Source organism: Trachurus japonicus, chromosome 13 (genome assembly GCF_045865225.1).
Source record: "Trachurus japonicus isolate A0001 chromosome 13, Traja_1.0".
Classification (NCBI taxonomy): domain Eukaryota; kingdom Metazoa; phylum Chordata; class Actinopteri; order Carangiformes; family Carangidae; genus Trachurus; species Trachurus japonicus.
In genome coordinates, this window is record NC_140919.1 from 14,967,199 (window position 1) to 14,978,090 (window position 10,892).

Below are 10,892 nucleotides of genomic sequence, written 5' to 3' on the forward strand. Positions count from 1 at the left end.
CAGGGCACACTGGTCATCTACTGGTCACCTGCCAAGGCCTCAGCGTCCTCCTCCTCCTCCTCCTCCTCCTCTGCCGGACTGTCCGCCCTCTCTGGAGGTTATTACTCTCTTCATGCTGATTAGGTTTGGATGAATGGAGGCCTTTGTTTGACTCCGGTTCCCACGACCCGGCATTCGCCTGGCAGTCGCGTGGCTCTAAAACAGCCCCCCTCCCCCGTCCTCCCCTCTCCGCCTCCTCCGACCTCCTCCCACTTTAAGGGACCTAAAGGTGGAGGGACATCTGGTCAGTCTGACATCTGCTCACTAACTGTTATAGCAGCAGACTTAAAAACACGGATTGTGATCAAAGCAGCGATCTGAAAAGACCCCCCCCCCCCCTCCAGAAAACAAATAAAGGAGACTATAGTGTGTGATGTCATTAATATTCAATATCAAACCAATTAGTCCGAGTCTAATCTGGAGAATTAACAGGATTTATACGGGTTATAAATCAGAATGACGCAGGTAAAGTTGTTTTAACAGGAGCAGGTATCCTCTCAGGTGATCTATCAGTCTATTGTATGTTCCGCTGAGCTTTGAGCTTTTTTGCAGGTAGTGTAATGTTGCTTGACAAAAGAAAGGGCCTGGGGCTCCCCGGAGTCCAGCACGGTAACTGCACACTCTTGTTCATCCCTGGGAGAAGAGGAAACTGCAGTTTTTTTTTTGTCGGCTGGAGGGTGGAGAGGGGGATGGTGCATGGTTTCAGGCTGGACATCTGTCGCTTTTGAGTATTTTTCCTTCTTCTTCTTTTTTTTTTTTCTAGGCCGGGTCTCTCGGTTATTGAATGGAGGCAGTGACCTGTCAGTCTTGACTGATGGGACCCCGTGTGTGGGAAAATCCCACAGCCAAAGAGTTGGAGCATTCACATGCTAATGGTGCCCTATAAATACGAGGGCCGTGCCGCGCCGAGGGCCCTAGAGACGCGTTGAGATCCAGAGCAGAAGCGCACGGACACCAGAGACAGACAAACAAACATGACTGCTTCATCCATGGCGCACAACGCGGGGAAACATCCCAGTGCCAAGGAGGAGAGAAAGGTATATTGAACACCTGGAAATGCCGAAAGGTGAACTTCCTAATGGGGGGGGCCAGCCTTTAACCGCCTTTTTACCCTCTCTAACTTCACAGCTGAGGAAGCCGCTCATTGAGAGGAAACGACGGGAGAGGATAAACAACTGTTTGGACCAGCTGAAGGAGACGGTGATCGGAGCGTTCAGGCTGGATGTGAGTTCACATTTCGACACATGTCTCATAGCTACAAGTAAAAAAAATAAAAAAGAAAGAAAGAAAGAAGTGGAGCCAGTTTAACTTTAATGCTGCTCATCCTTCCACAGCAATCCAAACTGGAGAAGGCAGATATTCTAGAGATGACGGTGAAACATCTGCAGAACATCCAGGGCAATAAACTCAACGGTGAGGATGAACGCGACTCTGTCTCTGTGCACCTGTCACTGTGTATCTATCACATGATATCTGCAACTTATTGATGTCTATGAAGCTTGGCTGATGTGTAGTATGTCGCTAAACCACTTGATGGAGATGTTGAAGCTCTTGACCTATAGCTGACATTAGGCAGCAGAGGGCAGCATCAGCACATGCAACACTAAACGCTGCAGGGTAATTCTGTTAGGAGTGGATGGCCTCAGCTGTGAAGTGTAATCTGGTTGTTTTGAATAGTTAAATAAAACTGTTTAGGTGAGCTGTGTACTAAGCGGCCCCCTGAGGAGGAACAGCAGTAGTTCAAGCAGGTTTTTCCTGGATGCATGTTGTTGCCTTCACCACCAGGTGTTGCTATGTAACCTGTTGTCCACTGGGGTCAAAGAAGGAAGGATGAAAGGAAGGAAGGAAGGACAAAGGGATAGAAGGAAGGAAGGAAGGAAGGAAGGAAGGAAGGAAGGAAGGAAGGAAGGAAGGAAGGAAGGAAGGAAGGAAGGAAAGGAGGGAGGCAGAAAGGATTGTGGAAAGAAGGAAGGGGAAAAGGAAGGAAAGAAAGATGGAGGGAGGGAGAGAATAGATTTGTTCAAGGAAGGAAGAAGCGAAAGAAGGAAGAGAAAAGGAACGAAAGAAAAATGGAGGGAGGGAACGGGCTCTATGCACAGCTCCAGCACTTCCTGAATTTAAGGCAGGTCCTTCATTTCCTGTCTTACATTATTGGACACACTGATTAATCCAGGTGTGTCTGAGTAGTCACAATGGTCAGACACACCTGGATTAATCAGTGTGTCCAATAATGTAAGACAGGAAATGAAGGACCTGCCTTAAATTCAGGAAGTGCTGGAGCTGTGCATAGAGCCCATTGACCAGGCTTTATGCGCAGCTCCACTACTTCCTGATCTTAAGCCAGCTCCTTTATTTCCTGTTTTACATTATTGGACAAACTGATTAATCCAGGTACAATGGTCAGACACACCTGGATTAATCAATTTGTCCAATAAGGAAATAAAGGAGCTGGCTAAAGTTCAGGAAGTAGTGGAGCTGTGCATAAAGCCTATTGGATCAAAAGAGGAAAGGAAGGGGAAAAGGATTGTGGAAAGAAGGAAAGGAGAAAGGAAGGAAAGAAGGAAGGATGGAGGAAGGGAACAGATTGGGTCAATTTGAGCCAGAAGGACAACAGAACAGGAGGGTTAAACATCTTTTTCCAAAACCCTTCCCTCTTGCAGACCCCACAACAGGCCTGGAGGCCCAGCAGAAATACAGCACAGGCTACATCCAGTGCATGCACGAAGTCCACAACATGCTCCTCACCTGTGACTGGATGGACAAAACGCTGGGCTCGCGCCTCCTCAACCACCTCCTCAAATCCCTGCCCAGGTCCAACACCAACACCAACACCACCAGCAGCAGCAGCAGCAGCGAGCGGCCTCCTCTCAGCCAGCTCTCGCCCAGACACGGTGTCCCTCCTCCTCCTCCTCCGGCCGGCCAGGGCGTCGTCCCCGGCACACCCCTCAGAGGAGAAGCTGCTCCTGGGAGGCAGCTCCAGAAAGAGGGGCCCAATTCCTGCCACGCCGCTGGACGCCAAGAGAGAGCCGCCCTCCACAGCTCCCACCTGGGGATGCTGGAGATGTGGAGGCCGTGGTGAACGGGCGGGGTGGATTTAATGATCGTGGTTCTCCGTTTTTGTTAGACCATCCTGTGTTATGTATCTTATAGATATGCTGCTCAGAAGACAAACGTGGGGCAGTTTTGTTCCAATGACTATTATTGTAGGTGTGCTATAATGATTCTATACAGACCTTCTCTCAGTACTTCCCTTCAGAAGTCGATCTCTTGTAGCCTGCATTATAGAAGGCTCTTATTAATCTTTCATGTATTTATTGTATTAACAGCTTTATTTATTTGATATTATGAGGCATGACTTTGCTTCTTAGACCACTTGCTTCTGTCTTTCTCTATTGCTGTATTCTTAACCTAAATATTAATAATAATAATAATAAAACATATTCACATTTTATTCAGCTTTCTGAATGATGCTGTTCATGCATAGTTGCTCTGTCTCTCATGGTGGTCAAGCTTGGCATCAAAAGGAGAACCTGGACTATCTGTGATGTGTTCATATAAATAGGCTACTGTAATATATAACTTTCACTATTAATTAGGTTGCGATTAGCATTAAAATCCTATTTAAAATAAGAAAAAAGAAAGATATTTTGTTCTAGCTAAATTTCTTGTAACACATGACGCTGTATTAATCCAATATCTTTGTATACATTTTTAATCAAATATTAATTAGCTGTGAAATTGGTAACTCCCAAAAGAAAAATCAACTCTGTGGCTCATATGTTATAGCCTATAGCTTGTTGTTTTAATGGCTGCAAATATGCTAAATAATTGAGTGTCCCTGCATTAGCAGCAGCAGCAGGCAGCTGTTTTCAGTAAATAAACTTAAGATAAACACACAACTGGCCTAGCAACAACTGTCAGAGAAGGTTAATGGTAAAGAAACATGCAGCTTGGTACGAGTTAAATCCAGATAAATCTAAATGTTTTTGTCTTTTACTGTATTTTAGCTCAGATTGTCTTTAGCTGTGTCGCTCTGTGTGAGAGCACAGAGTCGTTACAGTCAGAGACCCAGATGTTATAGATAACACAGGGGCTCTGTTCTTCAAAGCTGCATGTGACAATGGAAAACTACCAGGACCCTGAAAACTGAAAATCATCCGTCACCTGTGGCTTTCCTGCTGTCATGTGTCAAACTGTCGGACATGGAAAAAAACCCACATCAGATAACAGGAAACGTGTTATGTCATGTCTGTTTGTTCGCTAACATAATAGTCACAACAACTGTGGTTTAGGGGTTTAGACCAAAACCATTCAGGGTCACAGCCAGGTCATCAGTGGAAGTCAGTGCAGCCGAATCACCAAACCTATTTGTTTTGTTTTTTAAAATTATTATCACAGGTAGAACTGGTTATTGGTTAATGTGCTGAGGATTTTAAACTTGTGCTGCCCAGTGACTGTGGATGGTGACAACAACAAGGCATTTTAATCATGTTGCAGTGTGAAACACCTGCTTTTTCTACTTTATGTTGCTGACCAGATATGACCAGTTTTTCCAAGCATCATTTTCTGTTTTATGATGTTTAAACACCACAAAACACAACAGGGAGGTAACTGAAGTCACAAAACCCTAAATTATCTACATGGCACAAGACACTAGAAGATAATGTAGAAAATGTGTTTAAAAGTGATTCAGGTGACCTGAATTGGGAATATATCACTTTTCAAAAGTTATTTGCAATTCACATGAAAATATCCATAAGAAGATAAACACAGGGATGGAAAGACAAGTGATGTGACAGTCTGTCTGGCTTGTCTGATATTGGTGTTGACTATAGTACTGAAGGAATGTGGAAGCCTCCAATCAACCAGCAGCAGATCCCAGTGCTCTTGTAGTTTGGAGGGGAGTTACTATTTGATCCTGACTGGCAGCTTTAAGATCACCTCTCCATGTAACAGGAAGACAGACACAGGGCATCTACTAGATAAGAGTCTCCCTCCACTCGTTACTGGATAGCTGCATAAGATGAAGTCTGTTTGGTTTTTCCAGGAGGTCAGTGCAAAGAATATTATTATAATCAAATCTTTAAATAATGATAATAAAGTCACAAATCTGATTTCAGTCATCTGAAATGGTCATAACTTTTACATTTCCTTATGTGGCTAAGGTTGAGGGTTCATGTTTTCATCAGGGACTTTAAATAATAACTAGTTGTGACCTCAGTTTTGATCAGAGGAACTAATTTTCACACATCAGTGATGCAAACATCAGTATGGTGTAAAAGGAGTTTAAAGCTGCAGCTCTTTTTGATGATTAAAAGGACCAGACACCTTCAGTCTGATGATCTGTATAGGGCTGCTGATTTCACTTGTTCTCTGACAGACAGATAGGTCAGCATTTTATAAAGTTGCAGCATTTGGGTTTGGGAGCCTCAGTCTCCTCCATCTGTGCACAAAAAGATACAGGAGTGGAGGTAGAAGAGGTTTTAAATGAAGCTGTGATTCATCATTTGTGAAATAGAAAAGGTAGATAAGTGCATATGGCCATCTCTCCAGCTATTATTACTGTTATGATTGGTCGCCACATGGCGCCAGTCGGCGGGTCTGAAGGGGAGAGGTGGGGGGGTGGGGGGTCCCCTCTGCGAGCACACCAACAAAAGCGAGCCGGGACAGCTGCTCCCTCCACAGTCCACACCATTAAAGATCTGGAACAGGGATCTGGGGGTGGCGAGGTGCCAAAAATCCTCCACTTCAAAGGTCTGAAACTCTTCCTTTATTTGGGGCACTAGAGTTTAGTGGCGCTTTTTTGCGGAAATGCTGCGCAATTGTGGAAACACCGTGCGTAAAAGTCTGCGTCTGGTGATGGGCTGGATCATCACATGTATAATACCTGGAAGGTGGCACAGATGCCTGCTGGGGCCTTTTCGGAGCAGACAGAACTGACTATTGTAGAGGACATTTGCATGATAATACCTTGTACAGAACTCGTATAATAACGAGGCCAGAGGGCTGAGCGCTCTTATTAGACATAAACAAATAGACATTGTGCGTAAAAGACTAAAGCAGCACCTCCAACTACAAATGATACTGATACCACAGCTCAGCATCGGTCCTCACAGGCTGGCTGTTATTTAATGGATGACAACCTCATGTTTGGCATCTTTGGAAAGAGAAAAAAATAAAGACACCGTGCTGCAGGTGCGTTGAAGTTCTCTCAGCAAAAGCAACCAAACATTATAGTTCACTACAAACTGTGGCAGCAGAGCAACGTGAGAATGCAGTTGCACACAAATCAGAAGTCACAAAACAACGAGCAGAACAAACGAGGCGCAGGGGCAACACCTGTCGCTTTCTTTGGAGAAGGGCCCTTAATTCCCCCGGCTGATTCAGTTTGGGTCGAGGGGCCGCCAGCAGCAGCTGCCAACTGAAGGCATCGCGTTACATCCGCCAAACAGCCGGGTAAATCTGCAGAGGAGCGGACACAAAGGGCGGCCAGCAGGGAGAGTGGGGAGGGCAGGAAAACAGACACAGGCAGACTCTGATGGAAAAGTGCATTTAAAGCTGGGAATATGAAGCAGCATTTATATAATGCAGGTAATTAGAGGATTATTTGAATGCATAAAAACTTAGGTCAACTCCATAATATTAAAAAGCTAACATTTATGAATATAAATCATCATTGAGTTTCCACTATAAAATCAAAGTAATAAGGCAGGTACATCATTCTGCTGATATACATTCTGCTGCATATGCACATGCTGTGCAGCTGAATTTAAAGCACATACTTCATTAGTAGCTACAAATAGAGAGGGGGGGTCGGGGGGGTGAACGGCGCGGTCGGGCCCTCAACCCAATAAACTGTCTGATTAAAGCCCGTCCAGCTCTCCGAGGCGCAGACCGGGGCTGACCGGAGACAAAAGAGGTGGCCGCTCATTGGCTCTGGCCGTGTGCGCTCTGTTGTCCCCCAGCAAGAGCGGCTCAGCCCCTATTCACATGTTAATAAGCCCCTATAAATACTAACAACAGCCACTCAGCGCCAGCAGCACGTCTCAATAGGATTGTACAATAAACACAGGGCGCCTCGCCTCGCCTCGCCTGCGAGTTTGTTGATTTTTTTTTTTCCTTCTCCTCCTCTCCCCCCTCTTCCTCCTAACCGGTTCCGTTTGCCAGCTGCCCCCTCGCTGAACGCGACTCGAGAGGGGGGAAACAACACCGAACCAGCAGCGGGGAGAGAAGCCACAGTGAGCGGCGATCCGACCAACAACATGGCCCCCTCGGCTCGGCCCAGCAGCACCGGACCCGGGTTGGAGGACGACGAGTCCGACTACGGGATTCACAAAGCGGACAGAAAGGTACGCTGCAGCCACGCACTCTGTCCGGACACACACCTGGCTCTCACGCACTTGTCACGTCGTTTTATTTTCTTCTTTTACTTTGCATGATCAGACGCTGCAACCTGCAGAGTTGTAGGCGACGAGTTTGCAGCTCTTTACGCGGAATTCACTAATTCACGGATGCTTCTTGTTGTACCTCGTTTCTTTTACGCCTACGCAGCCCATTCATGGACCAAAGGTTTTAAGGATCTAGTCCCTATAATGTTTCTCTCTCTCTTATTAAAGTGTGATGTTTGTGTCCCCGTAGATCAGGAAGCCTCTGGTGGAGAAGAAGAGGCGAGCTCGCATCAATGAGAGTCTGCACGAGCTGCGGACCCTGCTGGCTGACACAGACGTGAGTAATCTCGCTCCGGAGCGCACAGAGCTCACCTGCCCTCTGACCCGGAGGTAGCCCTGCAAGATTCACGCCTTGAAAAACTGGGGAAAAAAAAAATAAATAAATAACGAGCTCTGCTGGTTGTTTCTCCACAGTTTCACTCCAAAATGGAGAACGCGGAGGTGCTGGAGATGACGGTGAAGAAGGTGGAGGACATCCTGAAGAACCGGAGCCAAGGTGGGAGCAACATTTAACATTCATCCTCATCCAGGCCAATTAGGAAGAATAATTAATCAGAGATAGGCTAGTTAGTAGATGCATATTCTTAGCAGTAGCTCTTGATCTAATACTGACAACTGGAGTTTAACCTCTCTATACGAGCCACATCACATTTTCCACCTAGTAACTGTCTATTAATGACCTCCTAATACTGTAATGATGCCAATTAGGTTAAAAAAAATATTGAAATGATGTTGGTTCCAGCACACATTTCATATAAAAACGACACTTTAAATGAAACTGGGTGATGAAAACTGAGACATTGTTTGTAAATGACAGGTTTTGTGCTGTCACCTTACGGCTTAAGGTGTCATCCCATCCCTGAAAGTCAGGAGATGAGACCATGACTAAACTGTGATAATGAGATGAAATTATAATGATGGAAAAAGTGCAGAGATCTTATGTAAAAAAAAAAAAAAAAAAAAAAAACAGTGCTAAACTACTCCATCACAAGGAAACATCCACAATCTATCAACTGGAAGTGGAAACAATGGGAAAATGTACTTATTGGCCCTAAGATTTATATAGGCTAGGTTATATTAGTGGCTTATCAGACTACAAATGCTGTTTATATAGTGTTGAGCTTTTCATATCTGTAAGAATTTCTCCTATTTCATAAGAGAAGAAGTTGTGAAATCTGAGATGTAACTGAGGCAACAAGCAGTGGTACAGTGAAGTGTGGTTGTTTGACATCTCTGTCTCTGCCTCCTCCTGCAGAAACAGATGCACTCAACAGAGAAGCCAGTGAGAGGTTTGCAGCCGGCTACATCCAGTGCATGCACGAGGTCCACATGTTCGTGTCCAGCTGTCCCGGCATAGACGCCACGGTGGCGGCGGAGCTCCTCAACCACCTCCTGGAGTGCATGCCCCTGAACGAGGACCACCTGCAGGACGTGCTGATGGATCTAATCACGGACACTTCTGGGAACGGCAACGGCGGCAGCACTTGGCACGGAGGAGGAGGAGGAGGAGGAGGAGGAGGAGGCGTTGATGGTGGTGGTGGCGGCGGCGGCGGCGAGTCCCTCTGCACGTCTCTGGCCTCGCCCGGAGGAAGGAGCTCGTCCTCGGCCCTCTCCCCGGCCCCGTCCACCACGTCCAGCGAGGACCTGTGCTCCGACCTGGACGAGACCGACAGCGAGCACAACCAGAGCTCCACAGAGGGCATGGAGAACCGGGAGGCGCTGAGCTCGCCCACCATGACCTACCCTCGCTCCATGTGGCGGCCCTGGTAGAAGACTGGATACTCTCAACCCTCCTGCTGAATTCAAACATCTGAAAATCCCACCTTATGGACACTTTAAGCTTTTGGTTACATACTTTTTTTTTACATTTCTGGACTCCTCGTCCCCCATCTGCAGACAACTGTCCCCTGTGCATGGACGGATCTTCCTCTGGACTCTCCAATAATCACATCTGTTCAATAATAAGAGAGGAGACCAGACCACTGCCCTGACGTCAGCCTTTTTTTTCCATGACCATGACTGTGGATGTTTCATTTCACCCACAACTGATGCAGCGAGTTCACAGCCGTGATGTGGAATTATGGGAGATGTAGAAAGAGTACAGGAAGTGAATTGGACGTGACGGCTCATCGGAAAAACATTCCTTCAGTTTGATATCACAGATTTCCTTTTGGACTTATCCAGCATGGGGCCTTCAGAGAGAACCCCCCCTTCCCCCTTTTTTTCTCACACCGGCTTGTGATTTATTTCTCCCTTTACACCTGGACAGACCCCCCCCTTCCTCCCTCCCTTCCCCCTTCCTCCCTGACTGTCTACACACTTATAACCCAACAGAGGCCAGAGAAGGAGCAGTTCCTTCGTCTCCTTCTTTTGTCAATAACTCTGTGTATATAGGATTTTTGTATGAGGAGAAAAGCTCTTTTAGAAGATTGGCATTGCCTCTGATTAATATAAATATTTCTATTGTATTTCATAAAGGCCTGTTAGTATATTGGACCATGTTGTTAGCCTCCTTTTCGGAACGACCACTTTATGTTGTAATGTTGTTTAGAAATGTTTTTGCCAGTATAATGTTCAGTTTGATAAATAAAACTATACTGAAAAGAGTTTTTTTTGTCTGATGTGACTCACTGCACCACAGGATGACAACAGGAAATTGTTTATAACTGACTACTTTCTAGATATTATAGATAAATTAGACACTTATTGGTCACAAATTGTGTATTTTATTATCAGAGCAATTTGGTGCCAAGGCTAAATGTTCCTCTTTGACTTATTGATCATTAAAATGAATCATTATATCCTCATAGCTATATGTTGTTATATGTAACACCCTCTGCTTCTGTGATCCGAGCCGCAGACCACGAGGACGCGCGGTGCGTGTGCGCACATGAAAGAGTCGCACCTCTCCAAGTACCTACAGTCGCTCTCACCTCAGATACATTAGGCTTTTTATCAAAGGGCTGTTAGATCCTGTCTGTCTGGAGTCTGGACCGACCATCGGCTACAGCGGCGGCGGCGGCGCGCAGCCCCTTACTCCCTCCTTCCCTTACTCCCTCCCTCCCTTACTCCCTCCTTCCTGCTGGAACTCGGGACAATGAGACGCTACATACGATTCTCACCCGGGAAAACGCAAACACGGATCATTCTGGAGTCATGAAGGAATCATTAACACAGCCGGGTGGTGGTGGGAGGTGGAGGGCGGAGGGGCCAGGGTGTGAACGTCGGAGGAAACGCATTGAAATGAGAGCGGACGAGACACGGTGATCAAAGCTGGAGCCATTTGACAGAGGAGCGTCAAAGGCCGCGGAGCTGAAAAGACACTAAAAAAAAGAAGGGGAGGAAACAAGCAGGCTCAGGTTCTTCAAAGGGATCAGACAACACACACCTATAGACACACACACA

The 10,892-nt window shown here is 46.2% G+C and overlaps 2 protein-coding genes across 4 annotated transcripts; both read left to right on the forward strand.

The window, feature by feature from the left end:
• Positions 1-799: 799 nt before the first annotated feature.
• her8.2 (hairy-related 8.2) lies at positions 800-3,437 on the forward strand. Of its 2 annotated transcripts, XM_085794418.1 has the most exons (5): positions 800-1,076; positions 1,168-1,263; positions 1,374-1,452; positions 2,700-2,850; positions 2,884-3,437. In XM_085794418.1, the coding sequence occupies exons 1-5, from the start codon at positions 1,014-1,016 to the stop codon at positions 3,116-3,118; spliced, it is 624 nt and encodes a 207-aa protein (XP_085650544.1). In that variant the 5' UTR covers positions 800-1,013; the 3' UTR covers positions 3,119-3,437. The 2 variants fall into 2 exon arrangements, with proteins under 2 accessions (XP_085650544.1, XP_085650543.1); XM_085794417.1 differs by having other exon boundaries at positions 801-1,076; positions 2,700-3,437.
• A 3,563-nt stretch (positions 3,438-7,000) lies between these two features.
• Positions 7,001-9,292, forward strand: her13 (hairy-related 13). Of its 2 annotated transcripts, XM_085794420.1 has the most exons (5): positions 7,008-7,388; positions 7,678-7,764; positions 7,902-7,983; positions 8,743-8,981; positions 9,036-9,292. In XM_085794420.1, the coding sequence occupies exons 1-5, from the start codon at positions 7,302-7,304 to the stop codon at positions 9,255-9,257; spliced, it is 717 nt and encodes a 238-aa protein (XP_085650546.1). In that variant the 5' UTR covers positions 7,008-7,301; the 3' UTR covers positions 9,258-9,292. The 2 variants fall into 2 exon arrangements, with proteins under 2 accessions (XP_085650545.1, XP_085650546.1); XM_085794419.1 differs by having other exon boundaries at positions 7,001-7,388; positions 8,743-9,292.
• Positions 9,293-10,892: the final 1,600 nt, after the last annotated feature.

Excerpts from the sequence above, each read along its gene's own strand:
- her8.2 (XM_085794417.1), top strand. The coding sequence starts at position 1,014 with ATGACTGCTTCATCCATGGCGCACAACGCGGGGAAACATCCCAGTGCC. Across the intron at positions 1,077-1,167 it reads GTGCCAAGGAGGAGAGAAAG|CTGAGGAAGCCGCTCATTGA; the intron begins GTATATTGAACA and ends CTAACTTCACAG. Across the intron at positions 1,453-2,699 it reads CCAGGGCAATAAACTCAACG|ACCCCACAACAGGCCTGGAG; the intron begins GTGAGGATGAAC and ends TCCCTCTTGCAG.
- her13 (XM_085794419.1), top strand. The coding sequence starts at position 7,302 with ATGGCCCCCTCGGCTCGGCCCAGCAGCACCGGACCCGGGTTGGAGGAC. Across the intron at positions 7,389-7,677 it reads TTCACAAAGCGGACAGAAAG|ATCAGGAAGCCTCTGGTGGA; the intron begins GTACGCTGCAGC and ends GTGTCCCCGTAG. Across the intron at positions 7,765-7,901 it reads CCCTGCTGGCTGACACAGAC|TTTCACTCCAAAATGGAGAA; the intron begins GTGAGTAATCTC and ends GTTTCTCCACAG.